Below are 18,775 nucleotides of genomic sequence, written 5' to 3'. Positions count from 1 at the left end.
ATCTGTCGTCCAGCGGAAACAAGCGGGGTAGAAAACAGCAGTGTTTCCTGAGCCCTCTCCCGCAAACGTCTGCATCCTTGCAAATAGCACTGGGCCACCAAGCGCGGGCCTCCTGGGGCTGTCCTGACATCAGGGACAAGGCTAGAGAGACCTGATTAGATCCAAAGGGGTGGGGGGAAGACACGGGCACGGTGACCCGAGCAGGGGATTTCAGCCCCTCACCCAGGCGCCATGGGAGCAGAGTAGGGCACAGGGACTCTGCCAGGGAGTGTGCTGGGGGGCTTCTCAGAGGAGGTGATGCTCGATTTGGGCTTTGAAGCATGAGCATGATTTTTCCAGGTGGTAGGAGCAGGTGCTCCTGGCAGACAGATCTGCATCAGGAAATACCTAGAAGCCACATGGGTGTGGCGTTGAGTGGCTGCAACAGGGCAAGTATGTCGTGAACACCTGGTATGCCTGGGGACAGGAAGTTGCATAAGGCAGGTATGCTGGGGAGTCAGGTGGGAGGGACAGAGAGGAGGGGGCTGGGAACAAGCCCACGGGGGGGGGGGCGGTCTGCGGCGGGGAGTCATTTGCTGAGGGTCCCACAGTCTATCAGTGGCAGGAAGGGCAGAGCAGAGAAGGACCTAGAAGGTCCTTTGAGGGAGTCAGGACAGCCGAGGCTGGGTAGGATGCCTGGACAAGCCCCACCCAGTTGTGTTGTTTCACCGCAGGCTGCTTGGAAGTGGACACTTTCAGTTTCCAATTCAGGTCCCGGACATATTTGGGCCCCGAGGTGTGGTTACTGCACAGACTCGTAGCTGGGTCCTCACAGCCAAGAACCGCTGGATGTGCTTCAGCTCAGTCAGAGGAACATCCCTGGGTAAGCTGGGAGGGTAGGGGCCCCTGCCCATCTCCTCACCCTCCATATAGCTCTTTAAAGAAAGATCCTGTGTTGTCTCGATTTTATAGATGAGAGGGAACCTGAAGCTCCAGCTCCAGGTCCCACGCTAAGCAGGGGCACAGCCCGGATTCGAACCTGGGTTTGTCTGACTGCTTCCCCCCTCCCCCTGTGCCCCAAAACAGTGGAGAGGAGGGGGACACTGCTCAGCCCAGGTTCCAAACTGTCTGCGACCTGAGCAGGTAATCCACAAGGAAGGTGGATGTCGGGGTGCTCATGGAAACTCCCAGAAATCTGATAGAATTGTCCAAAGCACATTAAATCAGGAGGGTAATTCATGTGAAATCTGAGGCATAGTCTGACTTGTTCTCGGCCAGCGCGAGCTTCTCATCAAGACAGACAAGAAAACAAGGGGAATTGCTCACGGGTGAGTGAAGCTGGGGGTGCTGTGCTGTCCCCCCTCGGGTCGGAGCCCGGCTGCGGGCTGGAGAGCAGGCGCAGCGGGTACCCCGGCAGGCCCTGGAACAGGAGGTGCGGGAGGGAGTAGACAGGCCCCCGCCAGTGCTCAGAGTCCAGCAGAGGAGAACACACAGAGGACTGCAGTCAGGACAGTGCACGTTCAAGGGGAGCCCGGGGAGTCAGTGGGGGCAGCCTGCAGGGGAGGCAGGGGTTGGGCTGGGCCTCTAAGCACAGGTAAACTTGTACAAGGTGAGGGAGGTGGGGAAAGGCATTCCGGGGGGACGGAGCAGCCAAGCAAAGGCCTGGAGGCTGAGGTGGGATCAGAAGCAAGGAGGGGCGCCGGGCTGGCTTAGTAGGTAGAGCCTGTGACTCTGGATCTCAGGGCCCTATGTGAGTTCAAGGTCCACGTGGGGAGTGGAGCCTATAAAATACAAATTAAAAAAGAAAAAGTAAAAGAAGCAGGGAAGTGAGGGGTCCTTGATGACCAAGGCGACACGGAGGCCGGGCGGGAGGAGTGACGAAGATAGGAGCGGGAGCTTTAGGGAGCCCGGGGTGGAGGCCAGGCTGAGGAGTGTGAACCTGATCCTGTCTTAGGCTCCCCTTTCCTCCCTGTCCGAGGAGCATGCATGCAGTCGCTTGCAGGGAGATGCTCTGGTGCGAATCCGTGTCCGGCTGCCTCTGGAGAGCATAGACAGAGCCGGTGGGGATGGGAGGGCTCCGTGTCCCGTGTGGGCCATGCAGGTGGGCAGGGGCTGGCTCCCCTCCTCCTCCTGACAGCCTTGCTGGGAACTGACGAATCTGCAGGCTAGCCAGGGACACCGCGGGTACTAATCAGGCAGGAGGGAGCATTGTCCAGCATCACACCCAGCTGAGGCCCAACACGAGGGTCAGGGCCGGGCCAAGAATGGCAGAGGACGGGAGGGATGGGACCCGGAGTGCAGACACATCTGCAAAGGTTTGGCGTCATCCAGCGTTCGGCTCTTTCTGCCCGCTCGCTCCTCCTGCTCTCTGCCCTTGCTCTTTTTTTTTTTTTTAAAGATTTTATTTATTTATTTGACAGAGAGAGAGAGACAGCGAGAGCAGGAACACAAGCAGGGGGAGCAGGAGAGGGAGAAGCAGGCTTTCCGCTGAGCAGGGAGCCTGATGTGGGACTCGATCCCAGGACCCTGGGATCATGACCCGAGCCGAAGGCAGACGCTTAACGACTGAGCCACCCAGGCGCCCTCTGCGTTTGCTCTTGGTCCTTTGCTTCATGGTGTCATTTGGCTCTTCCCACGCCCCCCCCCCCCCCGGCCCCCGGTCATGTGACAAGCAGAAGAAGGAGAAAGGGGCCAGCCAACTCTCCTCTCCCAACTGTGCCTTACAGCAAGGAAGGCCCCCGGGACCCCCTAAACTGACTTCCCTTGTGTCTTGTTGGCCAAGACTGGGCTGTACAGTCACCCCTCACTGCAAAGGCGCCCAGAAAACACATTCCTGAATCCAGGTCCTAAGATGAGAGGCCGCAGGGGGAGGGTGCTGCAGGTGGCCTTGGAGGAGGTCGGAGTTTCATGGGAACTGGTGGGCAGGAAAGTAGCAAAGGTCATGAGAACCACTGTGTTGTTAAGACCAAGGCTAAGAGCAAAGATTGGCAGCTGGACATGCATAGGTGTCAGGAAATGACCAGAGCAAGAGGGGCTTGGGGAGAGAAAGGAACCTGCTGGGAGCCGACCCCTCCTCGCTGGGCCTGCCTTTTTCCCCTGACAGCTGACTGTGTTTATGCTTTCCTCCTTTCCTGACAGAAGCCATGTGTATCTAGGACGTATATCTACAGCCTTCTGGTCAGTGCCCTTGAGCCTTGACCCACCGGGGATACTCCCGCAGTTGTTGATATCTCTCAGTGAGGGAGTAAGAGGGCGTTAGAAGTGATTCTAGGATTTGGGCTTTGGTCAGGTGCTTTGGGGGAGGCTCTAAGGAAACAGGGCCGCTCTAGATGGGGTGCTGCCGAAGGTAGGGGCAATTCTGTCTGTGGGTGTCTCTGGAAATGTTCCCTATAGAAGGAGAGGGCAGAATGGGGACAAAGCTTGCTAAAGAAATAACAGCCATGTCTTATCAGATAAAGAGCGAGTGTCCAAAATCTATACAGAAATTGTCAGATGCAATACCCAAAGAACAAAGAATCCAATCAAGAATTGGGCAGAGGACATGAACAGACATTTCTGCAAAGAACACAACCATACAGCCAACAGACACATGAAAATGTGCTCAACATCACTCAACATTAGGGAAATGCAAATCAAAACTACAATGAGATACCACCTCGTACCTGTCAGAATGGCTAAAATGAACAAGTCAGGAAAGGACAGGTGTTGGCGGGGATGCAGAGAAAGGGGGACCCTCTTACACTGCTGGTGGGAATGCAAGCTGGTGCAGCCACTCCAGAAAACAGTATGGTGGTTCCTCAAAAGGTTGAAAATAGAGCTACCATATGATCCAGCAATTGCACTACTGGGTATTTACCCCAAAGATGCAAATGTAGGGATCTGAAGGGGCACCTGCACCCCAATGTTTACAGTAGCAATTATCATATGATCTCACTCATATGTGGAATTTAAGAAACAAAACAGAGGGTCATAGGGGAAGAGAGGGAAAAATAAAACAAGACAAAATCAGAGAGGGAGACAAACCGTAAGAGACTCTCGTAATCATAGGAAACAAACAGAGGGTTCCTGGGGGGCGGGGGTTGGGATAACTGGGTGATGGACAATTAAGGAGGCATGTGATGTAACGAGCACTGGGTATTATATAAGGCTGATGAATCACTGACCTCTACCTCTGAAACTAATGATACATTATATGTTAATTAATTCAATTTAAGTTAAAAGAAAGAAAAAAGCGGTGCCTGGGTGGCTCAGTTGGTTAAGCATCTGCCTTTGGCTCAGGTCATGATCCCAGGGTCCTGGAATCAAGCCCCGTTTCAGGCTCTCTGCTTAAGGGGAGTCTGCTTCTCCCTCTGCCTCTGCCCTCCCCCTGCTTGTGCTCTCTCTCTCTCTCTCTCTGTCAAATAAATAAATAAAATCTTAAAAGAAAAGAAAAAGAAATAACGGCCATTCTCTTTTGGCCAAGGGACGGAGCTTTTGGTGTTTTGTGGGTGGCACAGAGACCTTGCTTTTGTGGTTAGAGGAAACTATGAAGTGACCTTGCCCTACTCCCTTTGTCATGGTCTCAGAGTAACCTTGTCTGAGGTTGGTATTCAGTGAGATTATTTATGTCCAACAGAGAAGAGCACCGGCTGGTGCGAGTGCCAGGCTGGCCTGCCAATGTCCGGGCCTCTTCTTTTTTCTTTCTCTCCCTTATAAACAGTCATATAAAGAAACAGAAGGAAAAATGCCCATATGTATTAAGACTCCCCTTCTTGGGGCACCTGGGCAGCTCTGCCTGTGGCTCAGGTCATGCTCCCAGGGTCCTGGGATCGAGCCCCACATCGGGCTCCCTGCTCAGTGGGGAGCCTGCTTCTCCCTCTCCTTCTCCCTCATTCATGCTCTCTCTCTCTTTTTAACTCTCTCAAATAAACAAATAAAATCTTTATTAAAAAAGACTCCCCTTCTTATTAGGATTAATTAACAACTAAACAATTCCCATTACACTAACTCCTTTTTGCATTACAACTTTTTATCTTTTGTGTATACTTTGTGTCAGCTCTTCTCTTTTGGACGTTATTAGGAACTCATGGCCTTTCACAGACTCAGCCTGACCCAATTAAACATGATCTTAATAATCCTTATCAAGTATCATTATTATTCTATGTAATTTGGTAGGATTACCAGTGGGTGCCTCTATTGAGCCCTGTTCTGAACATGCCCGAAGCATCCTTTCCTTCTGGACGAGGGGATATTGAAGGCCCGTGGAATTCAGCTTCCCTCCAAGGAGTCTTGCTACCTTTGAGTGGAGAAAAACCCATGGGTGCCTGTGTGAGTGGGCGAGGCACTGCTAGAACATTTATCTGTGGAAGGGTGGAGTTCACTCTGATTACCCGAGTTTAACCTACGTTATCATGCCACTTTTCTTAGACAACTTACTTTCATCAACCACTGAGGTTTCTCCCACGATGACAATTGTCACATCAGGAGTCAGGCTTATTTCTTAGGGGCACTTGGTCCAACTGCTCCCATCATCTGTACAGTGGTAGTGCCAGAAACTAACCCATTATTGCGGTTGGCTGTTAACTCACTGCTATACCACGACTACCGCTTTCTTAAAATTAAAAAAGAAATCAAAGTAATAAGTGCATATGGTTAAACCAAATCAATTAGTACTGAGGGCTCTGTTCACCCACTTTCCCAATTAAAAGTGATTACTTATAATTTGTTGCTTTTTCGTTAGGTGGTTAATCAGTATCTTTAAATGATATTCTATATCACACTGGGAGACAGAATAGTCAATGAAAGTGTAGGCTCTGGAGAGGGAGTCTGGATTTGAATTCTGGCTCTGGCACTAGCTGGGTGCTTTGGGTAAATTACTTAACATTTCTGAGCTTCAGTTCCTTTTCTCACAGAGTCATGGGGAGAACTAATATAGGAGTTAATGCATACAAAGCCCTTAGAACGGTGCCTGGTGCAAAGCAGGTAGTCTCAACCACGATAGCTAATTGCTTTCTCTTGATGTTTATTATTATTATTATTTTTATTTAAAGGTTTTCTTTTTAAGTAATCTGTACACCCAACGTGGGGCTTGAACTCACAACCCCAAGATCAAGAGACACGCTCTACTGATTGAGCCAGCCAAGCAGGCCAGTGATAGAAGGGTTTTTTTATTAGGTAAATTTACTGACCTTTCTGGCAATAAGAATATTTAATTTGAATTCAAAACCTTTTTACAGACACATACACAAATTCTAACCTGAACTAAAAATGTACAATAAATTTAAGGCTAACATTTATGCCTATTACAAAACAGTTAGTGAAAGATGAAGCACAAGATTCTTTTTTTTTTTTTTTTTTTTTAAAGATTTTATTTATTTATTTGAGAGAGAGAGAATGAGAGATAGAGAGCACGAGAGGGAAGAGGGTCAGAGGGAGAAGCAGACTCCCTGCCGAGCAGGGAGCCCGATGCGGGACTCGATCCCGGGACTCCAGGATCATGACCTGAGCCGAAGGCAGTCGCTTAACCAACTGAGCCACCCAGGCGCCCGAAGCACAAGATTCTTAATAAAATTATTGTGTTTTCACCAAAGTATACCCTGAAATTCTGAACCAAACTTAAGTAGCTTAAAATACGGTTGGGTTTTTTTTTTTTTTTCATTTTTGGCTCAGCATATCTATTGAATGCCTCTGCATTAGGGTAGGACCCAGAAACTGCATTCATATTGTAAGCAGAACAACGTGTCTTTCTTCAGCTTCTGTATTTAGTAATAATCATAGACTTTTATGAACTTAAGAGATATTCTATACATGTTTCTTTACACAGAAGAGGAAAAGCATGTATTTTCTTGGACGACCCTGCTCCCACCTTTGATGCTTGTCCTCTGGCTTTGGTAATATTTAATTAATTAATTAATTAATTAATTAATTTTATTATGTTATGGTAGTCACCATACAGTACTTCATTAGCTTTTGATGTAGTGTTCCAGGGTTCATTGTTTGCGTATAACACCCAGTGCTCCATTCAGTACATGCCCTCCTTAATACCCATCACCGAGCTAACCCATCCCCCCTTCCCCTCCCCTCTGAAACCCTCAGTTTGTTTCTCAGAGCCCATAGTCTCTCATGGTTCATCTCTCCCTCCGATTCCCCCCCTTCATTTTCCCCTTCCTTCTCCTAATGTCCTGCATGCTGTTCCTTATGTTCCACAAGTAAGTGAAACCATATGATAATTGTCTTTCTTTTTTTTTTAAATTTATTTATTTGACAGAGAGAGACACAGTGAGAGAGGGAACACAAGCAGGGGGAGTGGAAGAGGGAGAAGCAGGCTTCCCGCTGAGCAGGGAGCCCGATGCGGGGCTCGATCCCAGGACCCCGGGATCATGACCTGAGCCGAAGGCAGATGCTTAACGACTGAGCCACCCAGGTGCCCGATAATTGTCTTTCTCTGCTTGACTTATTTCACTTAGCATAATCCCCTCCAGTTCCATCCATGTCCATGCAAATGGTGGGTATTCATCCTTTCTGATGACTGAATAATATTCCATCGTATATATGGATCACATCTTCTTTATCCATTTGTCTGTTGAAGGGCATCTCAGCTCCTTCCACGGTTTGGCTATTGTGGAAATAAAAGGTATTCAAATTGGCAAAGAAGAAGTCAAACTCTCTCTCTTCACAGATGACATGATACTCTGTGGAAAACCCAAATGACTCCAGCCCCAAATTACTAGAACTCATACAGCAATTCAGTAATGTGGCAGGATACAAAATCAATGCACAGGAATCAGTTGCTTTCTTAGACACTAACAACACAACTGTGGAAAGAGAAATTAGGGAATCGATTCCATTTCCAATAACATCAAAAACCATAAGATACCTTGGAATAAACCTAACCAAAGAGGTAAAGGGTCTATACTCTAGAAACTACAGCACACTTATGAAAGAAATTGAAGAAGACACAAAAAGATGGAAAAACATTCCATGCTCATGGATCGGAAGAATAAACATTGCTAAACTGTCTATGCTGCCCAGAGCAATCTATACTTTCAATGCCACCCTGATCAAAATACCAATGGCATTTTTCACAGAGCTGGAACAAACAATCCTACAATTTGTATGGAACCAGAGAAGACCCTGAATCACCAAGGAAATGTTGAAAAGTAAAACAAAGCTGGGGGCATCATGTTGCCTGATTTCAAGCTATGTTACAAAGCTGTGATCACCAAGACAGCATGGTACTGGCACAAAAACAGACATACAGACCAATGGAACAGAATAGAGAGCCCAGATATGGACCTTCAACTCTATGGACAACTAATCTTCGACAAAGCAGGAAAAAATATCCAATGGAAAAAGGACAGTCTCTTCAATAAATGGTGCTGGGAAAATTGGACAGCTATATACAGAAGAATGAAACTCAACCATTCTCTTACAACATACACAAAGATAAACTCTAAATGGATGAAAGACCGCAATGTGAGGCAGGAATCCATCAAAATCCTAGAGGAAAACATAGGCAGTAACCTCTTCGACATCAGCCACAGCAACTTCTTTCAAGACACGTCTCCAAAGGCAAGGGAAACAGAAGCAAAAATGAACTTTTGGGACTTCATCAAGATAAAAACCTTCTGCACAGCAAAGGAAACAATCAACCAAACAAAGAGGCAGCCCACGAAATGGGAGAAGATACTTGCAAATGACACTACAGAGAAAGGGCTGGTATCCAAGATCTATAAAGAACTCCTCAAACTCAACAGCCCAAAAACAAATAATCAAGTCAAAAAATGGGCAGAAGACATGAACAGATACTTCTCCAAAGAAGACATACGAATGGCTAAGAGACGCATGAAAAAATGTTCAACATCATTAGCCATCAGGGAAATTCAAATCAAGACCACATTGAGATACCACCTTACACCAGTTGGAATGGCAAAAATTGACAAGGCAAGAAACAACAAATGTTGGTGAGGATGCGGAGAAAGGGGAACCCTCCTACACTGTTGGTGGGAATGCAAGCTGGTATAGCCACTCTGGAAAACAGTATGGAGGTTCCTCAAATAGTTAAAAAGAGATCTACCCTATGACCCAGCAACTGCACTACTGGGTATTTACCTCAAAGATACAGATGTAGTTAAAAAAAGGGGCACATGCACCCCAATGTTCTTTCTCTTGATTTTTAAATTTTGATATGAGTTATTTATTTCTTACCAAGACAGATAATGACTTCACTTATTTTTATACTATTTCTTATACATCTCCCCACCTTCTCCTAATATTATGCTATCACTGATTTTATGTCCTCAATTAGAAACCCTTCTAGTCGTAAGCAATTTACTTACACCTTTGTTTCTTTTTTCTTTTTTCTTCCATCTGCACTTCCTAGCCTCTCCATTGCAGCCAGTATTTTTGGACTCCTCACTTTGTAAAATGAGACTATTAATCCTCCTCCTCTCTTCAATGCTTCAGCTCCCAACTTCCATCATTGTACTTTAATTTAGATATTTACATACAAGTGCATTTAGTTCTCATATTTAAATGGTGTCTTTTGTTCTAGAAGTTAAAAATCAAACAAGAATGTTTACACATGTGTGATGTTTTCAGTATTGGTTACTGTAGAGCTAACTTGTGAAATACAGATGCACATGTTTTCTTGTACAGTTTTAGTTTTTCCTGATTTTCTAATTGCCTATGTTTTGACCCCTTGCAAGTTTGCCTTCAACATTTCCTCAATTCTTTTGAACTGTGCATTATATAAGTATTATGTCAAGTCCCCTTTGCCCATAGAACTCTTCACTTCTTATTCTATCCTGGGCTGGTTGCTCTCTCGGCCTTCCGTATGCCCAGCTGTATTCCTTGGATTCCTTTCTGTCTATGTTAATTTTCCTGTCTCCTGGACCTCAGCTTTCTGTCTCTTGGTTTCTTGGTTATTATCCTCCACCTCACCCCATAGACACGCAAACTATTTTTTTTTTTTCGTTTCTACAGCTCTTTCTAAAGTAATTTTCTAAGAATTGATAGCCTTGGTAACTTGTCATTCCTCATTTAGTTTCATTTCTTCTGTCACTTTTTTGTTTTACTTTCTGGACGTTTTCGTTGACTTTTCCAACCTTTCCCGAGACTTCTTTTTAATTCCCAAGATCTCTTTTTTGTCCCATTATTTTTTTCCCTTTTCGGTACATCCTGTTCCCATTTTATGAGGACAATACCTTTCTAATCTCCCTGAGGACGTTGGTTCAAGGTTTAAAACAATATTCTCCATAATCAAAATTATGTGTTTCTTCTAGTAGCATTGTTTTGAAGGTTTATTAAGTCCAGTTGATTTTTGTTATTGTGGCTTTTTTATAACGTAAGCTCTATGCCCAACATGGGTCTTGAACTCATGACCTTGAGATCAAGAGTTGCAGGCTCTACCGACTGAGCCAGCCAGGCACCACTTCTGGTGTCATTTTTTATTTATCGTAGCCACCCTTTCCATCTCGTTGTCTTTCTTATATATCTGATCCTAGATTGCCCATTAATATTTAAGAGAGAGGTAACTTGACTGACAGGCTTCCCTGTAGAGTGATTGGAATAGCACCCCCTAGATGCCAGAGTCTTTCAATTATGCTTTTCCCCTTCTGGTGTAGACTTAGGCTGCTGAGAATATAGGATCGGTGTAGGGTTGGTAACCTTATTCCTGCTTCCCCTCCACCTTCCTCTCATCTCTAGTCTCCCTCTCTGAAGCTCTGCCTATCAGACCATTCTTCTTGCCTGTTTGTCCTCTCTCTGTTTTTCTGAAGGCACCTCCTTCTTGTCTTCTTTATTCAGCTATCAGTTCTGCATCCAATCTGCATTCAAACATTTGTCTAAGCCTCTGGACTCCTGTTGGCCCCGTTCTCCTTTCTTATTGGCAGCAGAATGAGGGGAGGCAGTGTGTGGGTTCTTGAGTCCAGTAGGCAGGTTTGAACCCAGTCTACCCCTTACTAGATTTCTAGTAAGGGGCAAATCATGTAGTCTGTGCTTTAGTTTCCTTATCTGTAAATAGGGATGCAAATGATCCCCAACTCAATGATTATTTGAAGAAGACAGGTCATTATTTGTAAAGCCTTAGAGCAATCACCAATGCAGTGCATAGGCTATAAATATGAGTCACTCTTATCATTAGTTATTTTTATACCTACCAGTACCTTTACTATCATTTCAGTCAGGTCTCAGGAGGGGTAGTTGAAAAATGCTCTTTTGCCTTCTTCAAATAGTGTCTAGGGGCGCCTGGCTGGCTCCTTTGGAAAAGCATGGGACTCTTGACCTTGGGGTTGTGAGTTCGAGTCCCAAATTGGGTGTAGAGATTACTAAAAAAAAGAAGTAAACTTAAAATATGAATGCTTAAACTTAATCAATATTTGCTGTCTTTCCTCATTTCCCGAGGCAAAATAATAACAGAACTAAAATAAATTCTCTCTCTATAAGGGTCTGTTTTCTAAAAAAGACTATGAGGAACTGGTATGAATGGAACGGTGGACACCCTCATCTACTGTGAGTGTGAATGTGAATTGTATGATATTTTTATAACAGTGTGGCTCTAGGTATGAAAAACTTTGTACGTCTTGATACCTGCTGACCCAGTCCTCCTGCTTGTAGAAACGTCTTAAGGAAACAATCTCAAATGCAAAATGCAAAGTTTTATACAAGGAGATTGTTCTTTGCTCTATCATTCGATAAAGAATTAGAAGCAGTCTAAGGTTCAAAGTCGGGGGAGGACAGCAGAGAAGACGGCGCATTATCAGGAAGGCTTGACAATCCACAGTGGGGCTGTAGGCATTGTGCCAGGACCTAGCAGGACCCCAAGTTCTGTGGGACGAAGTATCTTGCAGAAGCAGGGAGGACACAGGCTTTGGGAACCTGTGGCACCAGGAAATTGATCCAGACAAAGCCTGGTTCACGATGTAAGACATCATTGTGGAATGAGAAGAGTCATTTACAAATAAACACATATACAGTTGGCCCTTGAAAAACACGGGTTTGAATAACACAGATCTACTTCTACGCAGATTTTTTCATTTACTATATGTACAGTACTGTATATGTACTTTCCTTTCCTCGTGATTTTCTTAACATTTTCTTTTCTCTAGCTTACTCTGTTGCAAGAATACAGTACATAATACATATAACATACAAACTATGTGTTGATCCGCTGTTTATGTTATCGGTAAGGCTTCTAGTCAAGAGGAGGCTCTTAGTAGTTAAGTTTTGGAAAAGTCAGAAGTTATGCATGAATCTGACTGCACGGGGATTGGGGGTCATCACCCCTAACCCCTGTGTTGTTCAAAGGTCAACTGTACATAAATAAATGTTTATGTATGTTAAAGGGAGTAGAGCACAGTCATCACAAACATGGACTTTGGATCAGAGACACCCGGGTTCACGTCCAGGCTCTAGCACTATTGTGAAAACTTGGGCTAACCTAAGTTCAGGTGGTGGTTTCCTCCACCTTAACGTGGGAGCCACAAGAGCACCGACCTCATGGAGTGTGTGTGGCTATTCAGTGAGGGAACACACAAGGAGCCCTGCCTGTCATAGGTACTTGATCAATATTAGCTCTTATCAATTAGCAAACACACGTGTTTCTGACCTCCCAAACTTCCAGGACACTTCTTCCCATGTTTTGTTCTGTGTTTGGTTTTATTGCTCCTATAACTTCTCAGATGGCAGTCTCCCTGACTGATTATCTTCTTCTTGTGGCCCAGCAGGACGACAGGACCCCGACTTGGCTTGGGAGTGAGCTGGAGTGAGGTGAGTAACTTCCCTTAAATAGCGGCCGGCAGAAGTCAGTGGACAGACAAACACGTCAGGGAAAGTCTACTTTGGCATTGGTAGCCATCCTGGAGGGAACCACCAGAGACCTGGCCCCTCGCCGCTTCCTGCTGCCACAGCTGGCTCCCATTTGACCCCACGATTTGTTCTCTCTCCCCCAGGGGTGAAGCAACCCCGCCTTCTAGCCGGGACGCAGAGGCGAGCTGTTGCGAAAACGCTCAGATCCCACTGCTGGCACCATGGCCTCAGGAGCCCGTGAGCTCTGCCCAGGTAGTCAACCTCCACTTCTCTGGATGATTCCTGGAATTGTGGGGATGCCTCCAGCTGAGTTATCCTAAGAGGAATCAGTCCCTTGAAGAGCTTCCTTGAGCCCCTAAGCGGGGGTCAAAGGGAGTCCCCAGCCCAGGGGTCTGTAGGGGACACCTCCCTCCTGTCTCCTCAGGGTCATGGTTGAGATGCTCACTTCCTCCCTCCCCCTGCCGCCCATCAAATCCATCAAATGACCCAGAAGTGAGGCCAGGAGAGCCCACTGGGAGGTGGGGGACAGCAGAGGGGAAAGGAGGGAAGAGAGGGGTCCTGAGGCAGGGCAGGGGGAGGAGGTAGACCAGCAACCTTGGAGGCTTCTCCTGCCCTCTTGCCCTGTCCAAGCCTCCAGCATGGCTAAGGATGACTGTGGGGCTTCACAGCAGAGGCTGTTCCCTCCAGGTCTCACCCTGTTGCCAGCCTGACTGCTCTGTGATGGTCAGTGGGCCACTGACCTGGACCCCAGTCTGGCCTTTGCCACCTCCCACCTGTGTGACCTGGAGTGCCTTACCTAACCTTACCTGTAAAATGAGAATATTTCCGATGTGTTTATGAGGTTTGGGCCAGGACCTGCCACACAGTATGTCCTCCCTACGTATGGTTGCTGTCCCCTCTACCTGGAACCTGTTAATTCCAGGTAGAAACCTCCCCTCCCCCAGCAACCCCTGGCCCCCCATGGCTATGTTAGGGCACTTGTCCTGTGTCCCGACTATAAGCACCTGCTTATGAGATATGAAAGCAGGGCAGGACCTGATTCTATTGATCTCAGTAACCCTGCGTAGGCCGGCTCTCAGCTATTCCCCGCCACCCCACCCCCCAATCAATAAATACACATTATTTAGCCCTGTAGGTTCCCCCCAGCTAAGCCCTGCTTTCCCTCTCCCTTAGTGGAGCAGGAAAAGAAAAATCTAAATAACCTTTCATTTTTTCCTTTCCATCTAGAGAGCAAAAGCCTTCTTGAGGATATCATTGAGTCTGTCCAGGACACAGTGAGCTTCAAGGAACTGCACTTCCTGCTGACTGACCATGAAGCCTGGGAGGCATTCTTGACGGAGGCCACGTTGTCCAGGTAAACCTCCGGGGTTACCCTGGCATGGTCACCCTGGTGTCTGCGGGACAGTATCCTGGGGTTGGGGTTGAGTATGTTCCTTCTCAACAATCCATGAGGAGTATGTCCTCCATGACATTCACTGACAGTGAATGGCCTCGGATTGAGACAAGGTGAAACCTGCAGAGTGACCTTGGTCCTTTACATAGAGCGAGCCTGTCTCTGCCTTTGTCTCTTCATCTGTTCAATTTTATCAGGAGGAAATGAAGATAATGCATGTAAAGTGCTTAGCATAGTGACTGACACATAGTAGGGTCTCAATTAATGTTAACTTCTTAGAAGATTGCCGAGAAGAGACAGGGGCCAAGGGTCTTCTTCCTAGAGATGAGGGCCAAGCAGGACTTCTTCTGGGACAAGTCAGAAGAACACTGACACCTCAGTCTGTGCTCCTGGGGATTCGGACTAGAGTCTTCCCTCCCATCTAAGGAGTTACATGAACATGCAGGATTCAGCTGACCCATGAGGCAGAGAGGCTAGAGTGGAATTGGACCGAGCTGGGTTGGACCCTGACTCTATCTCTGCCGACCTTTGGGGCTCTCTGGCTCTGGATGTCTTGGAGTCTCAGATTTGTCATTTGTTCAATGGACACACTAATGCAATCTGATAAGATTGTGGCGAAGGACTTTGTGTGAATTGTGGGGTCAAAGGTGAGGAACCAAGGGCAGTCATCCTGTCCAAAGGCCCAGGAGGCGTGGACCAGGGCCAGAGTTGGTGGTTAGGATGCACAAAGGGGTTGTGGGGTCTAGGTTGGAGGACTAGGTAGGCTTGGGCAGCAGGGCTGGAACTGAGTGAAGCTCTAGAGCACAAAACTTGAGGAGACCAGGGACCTAGCAGAGGTCCTGTGAGAGGGAGAGGGCACATTTCTGCCCTCCCTTCTTTGATCTCCTCACCGCTGGGCATCAGGGGCCATGGGGGTTGTTTCTTCCATACCTTGCCTTGGAGCTGGGGAGTCGTGACGCCCATTTGGAAGCCTCTTCTCTTCTCCCTAGAGCAGCCCCAGACCAATAGGAGGCAGTGTGGCTTTGTGACAACTTCCAGCTCCACGGGGGGAAGCTGCCGATTCTGTAATCTTTGGGGGATTCTGAGCCTGAGAAGTCCCCACCAAAGAGGAAAGTACTTCCTGCACCAGCTTGCCCAAAAGCAGGTCTTCTCTGGCTTAGTGATTCAGATAGAAGGTTGTCAACGTCTCTTGCATCTTTAAGAGATGTCATAGAGTTGCACATGGGCTTGGTGTACATGCATACAAAGCTGTCACCAGCTAAGGTGTGATTTAGGCGGGTGACACCTGTGTGGGAGGGGGTGCTGGGTGGTGGGTCAGGAGTCCATGGTGTGAGCTGGAGAGTCTGAGGGGAACCAGGGTGGTGGGTGTCCTGCTTCTCAGTCAGTTGGGGCAGCGCCTGGTCCCCAGCAGAGGACATGGGGCTTGGGAGAGAGAGCAGGTGCCAAGCAAAATGATCATTAAGGTCCCTTCTCGCTCTGCGGTTTTGTTTTCTTAAATTCCAAGTACCCAGAGTTAACCAAACTGCAGAGTCTGAGAACACAATCCCTAAGACTGCCCTTACTTTTGGCACCAACTGCAAATTGGGGGGGGTCCCCAAACCACCCGGAGATTGGATGATGCCCTGGAAGCACTCATAGAGCTCACTCAGAGCTGTCACTCTCAGTCACCCTGTGATACAGGGAAGGATACAGGTTCCCATCAGCCAAAGAGAGAGACACTTGGGGCAGAGTCTGGGAGGGTTTCCAGCGCAAAGCTTCGTTGCCCTTGGGAGGCCCTACTGTCCTGTACTCAGTGTGTGACAATGATGTGGAGCATGGCCCACCAGGGAAGTTCACACTGTGAAAGTAAACAATTATTGTGACACTTACTAATATCGTAAAGAAGACTTAATTCATGCCCTAGGCGTCAAGAGTGATGTCATCGGGGAGAGGGAATCCCAGGGCTCACCTGGGAATGCAGCGGAGACAGCTGGGGATTTATAGCCAAGGAGCAGGCTGGGGGCAGGGCATGGGAAGTCACTAAGAGGAGACATCAAGGTGGGGGATTCTTGCTAACCTGACCCAATAATGTTCTTCCTGAAGGCAGGCAAGGACTTCTGCAACAAAGGTGGGATTTGATCAGATGTCAGAGGTGATTAGATATCAAGAGTGTGTGGATTCTCACTAAGCTGACCTAACAGGGTTTTTGCTAAGACTGGGCATGACAGGCTGCCAAGGACAGAGCACAGAAGACCAAGGTCAAGGCCTAGTCAAGAGGAGTGTCAGAGAGCCCGAATAACGTTTGGTCAAGGAGAGAGTCTTTTTCAACCCCGTCCTCAGAGTACAGAGTTTTAATGGGGCTCAATCACCTGCTCCCTGCATGGCTGACTTGGCATCTTCAGCTCCCCCTGGAGGTTAGTTTCTAGTTCCTCTTCCTGTCAGAACTGACAGCACATGACCCAAAGCCCCCCTCATCTTGTCAGGCTGTCCAGTGAGTGGCCAAAGTCCCAGGCAAAGGAAGACTGTCCTATCATTCTAGGACCCTTGACATCCTAGGTGGAGACCTAGAGATCACTTCCTAGTCAAGGGCAAAGGGCAGACCTCTCTGTGGGTAAGGTTCATCCTTCAGTACACACGAAGATTCTCCGAGTGAAGGTTTTTCTGCTCCAACCCCACTTCCCTTTGTTCATCTACCAAGTTCCCAGTCTACACACGCTGTGGTACTGACTGTGTTGACCTGGGAAGCCATCTTTATCAGATACCCACCATTTAAGTGCATCTTAAGATGACATGTACTTATTGATTCCCTTACTGTGTGTTATGGAACATTAGCAATGTACAGAATGTGTTTAACATTGTAAGACAAATTCTTTACATTTGTAAAATTCTTTTGCATTTGATTTATAGTAAACGTTCTGTGGTTTATGTGGGATAGGTCGAATGAAGCCCCCTTTACAGATCAGCTTTTCTTAATCACTTGACCTTCACTGTTACAGGGAGGAGGCAGATGCCCTACGTGAAGGTCTGAACGAGCTGGAAAGAACCATGTATACAGAGGCCGAAGAGCAGCTGGCTAGAGAGAGGTTTTTGAGTGAGTTTCCCAAGTTGAAAGTGGAGCTTGAGGAGCGCATAAGAAAGCTCCACGAGCTTGCAGATAATGTTGACAGGGTTCACAAGAACTGCACCATCTCCAACATAGTAGCCAGCTCCACCGGCGCTGCATCTGGCCTCCTGTCCATCCTTGGCCTGGGTCTGGCACCTTTCACAGCAGGGGCCAGTCTGGCACTCTCGGCTGTTGGAGCAGGGCTGGCAGCAGCATCTGTTGTGACCCAAGTGTCCACCAGCATCGTGGAATACTCAAGCGAGTCATCCGCAAAAGCCCAAGCCAGTCGCCTGACATCAATTGATTTTGACAAAGGGGAGGTAGTTGCCAAGGTTCTGTGTGATACCATACCCCAGATTTCTTCCTCAACAGGTAAATGCATCCAAGCCCTGCAAAACATTGCAAAGAATGTTCATGCCATCAAGCTAGCCAAAGTCAAACCTCGCCTAGTAGCCAATGCCAGGCGCCTCATGAGAGCTCAGAGAGTCTCAGTTCGAAGTAGCAGGCAGGTGCAGAAAGCTTTTGGAGGCACTGCTCTTGGAATGACCAAAGGAGCCCGGATCATGGGTGCAGCCACCGCAGGTCTCTTCCTTGCAATGGATGTGGTCAACCTTGTGAAAGACTCAGAGCACTTGCAAAAGGGGGCAAAGGCCGAGTCAGCTGACAAGATGAGGCAGCAGGCCCGGGAGCTGGAGAACAAGTTGGAGGAGCTCACCAAGATCTATGAAAGTCTGAAGGAGGGCCCGAATCCATGATCCCCGAGCAGGGCAGGGAGCAGGGACGTGTGTGGGACAAAGACATGGCGGTACCTTATTAGACGGGGAAAGAGGGCAAAATAAAGAATTTGGATTCGGGTGTTGAGGAGTTTGGTATTTCTATAGCTGAGCCCGGTGAGGGAGGGGTTAACGCAGATGGTGGGGTTGGGCAAAAAGAGGAAGGAACATGGAACCTGGAATAAGGAGGGAGGGGGCTAGAGAGCGAGGGGACTGGACTAAAGAGGACAAGAGGGGACATGGATCAAGAGAGGCATGGAGGAACAAGCGACGGGAAGGCCAGGAATAATGAAGTTAGAATTGTTGGAATGTGCGAGAAGATGAAGGGTTTGATCTTGCCATCCTTATACTTAGTTCTGAGCCTTCCTGAAGCTGACAATTGCTACTCAGGGAAGGATTTGACCACCGATCTGAGCAAAGACAAATAGGGTTGTCCACTGTGATGCTGGCAGCCTGGTCGCAAGTGACCCCGACCCGGGGCTCCCAGCCACGTCCCACAAGGGACCAGACCCCGTCAGCATGGATGCAATCCCCTTAGATGTCTGTCTCCGCCAGCCACTCTGATGACTTCAGAAGTCCCCACTATCCTATGTCCGGTTCCCAGCCCCACCCCCCCACTGTCCCTAGACAAAGGGAGACCCAGGAGGTGGGGTCCCTGCTCTGAAACACAAGTCATAAGGTCCAGCATGTGAGCCAAGCCCGCGTCCCCATGGGATGGAGAGACTGGGTGGGGGTGCTGGTTGCGTGCCCCCATCTGCTGAC

General features: G+C 47.8%; 1 protein-coding gene across 7 annotated transcripts; it reads left to right on the top strand.

Moving 5' to 3' along the window:
• Positions 1-408: 408 nt before the first annotated feature.
• LOC148163814 (apolipoprotein L3-like) lies at positions 409-18,095 on the top strand. 7 transcript variants are annotated; one of them, XM_088025344.1, is made up of 7 exons: positions 409-483; positions 714-862; positions 7,226-7,381; positions 12,684-12,726; positions 12,909-13,017; positions 13,993-14,119; positions 17,134-18,095. In XM_088025344.1, exons 5-7 carry the CDS (start codon positions 12,987-12,989, stop codon positions 17,993-17,995), a joined length of 1,020 nt encoding a protein of 339 aa, XP_087881470.1. In that variant the 5' UTR covers positions 409-483; positions 714-862; positions 7,226-7,381; positions 12,684-12,726; positions 12,909-12,986; the 3' UTR covers positions 17,996-18,095. The 7 variants fall into 7 exon arrangements, with proteins under 7 accessions (XP_087881470.1, XP_087881471.1, XP_087881472.1 ...); XM_088025345.1 differs by having other exon boundaries at positions 12,681-12,726; XM_088025346.1 differs by lacking the exon at positions 7,226-7,381 and adding an exon at positions 952-1,307 and having other exon boundaries at positions 12,681-12,726.
• The last annotated feature ends 680 nt before the right edge of the window (positions 18,096-18,775 follow it).

Source organism: Eumetopias jubatus, unplaced genomic scaffold, assembly GCF_037043125.1.
Source record: "Eumetopias jubatus isolate StellerSeaLion01/CBP00866 unplaced genomic scaffold, mEumJub1_p1.0 scaffold_8, whole genome shotgun sequence".
NCBI classification, from domain to species: Eukaryota; Metazoa; Chordata; class Mammalia; order Carnivora; family Otariidae; genus Eumetopias; species Eumetopias jubatus.
This window is presented reverse-complemented; position numbering and strand designations above follow the sequence as displayed.

Bases quoted from the DNA above. Each gene is read 5' to 3' on its own strand.
- LOC148163814 (XM_088025343.1), top strand. From the start codon at position 12,987: ATGGCCTCAGGAGCCCGTGAGCTCTGCCCAG. The intron at 13,018-13,992 runs GTAGTCAACCTC...CTTTCCATCTAG, and splicing joins AGCCCGTGAGCTCTGCCCAG to AGAGCAAAAGCCTTCTTGAG. The intron at 14,120-17,133 runs GTAAACCTCCGG...TCACTGTTACAG, and splicing joins ACGGAGGCCACGTTGTCCAG to GGAGGAGGCAGATGCCCTAC.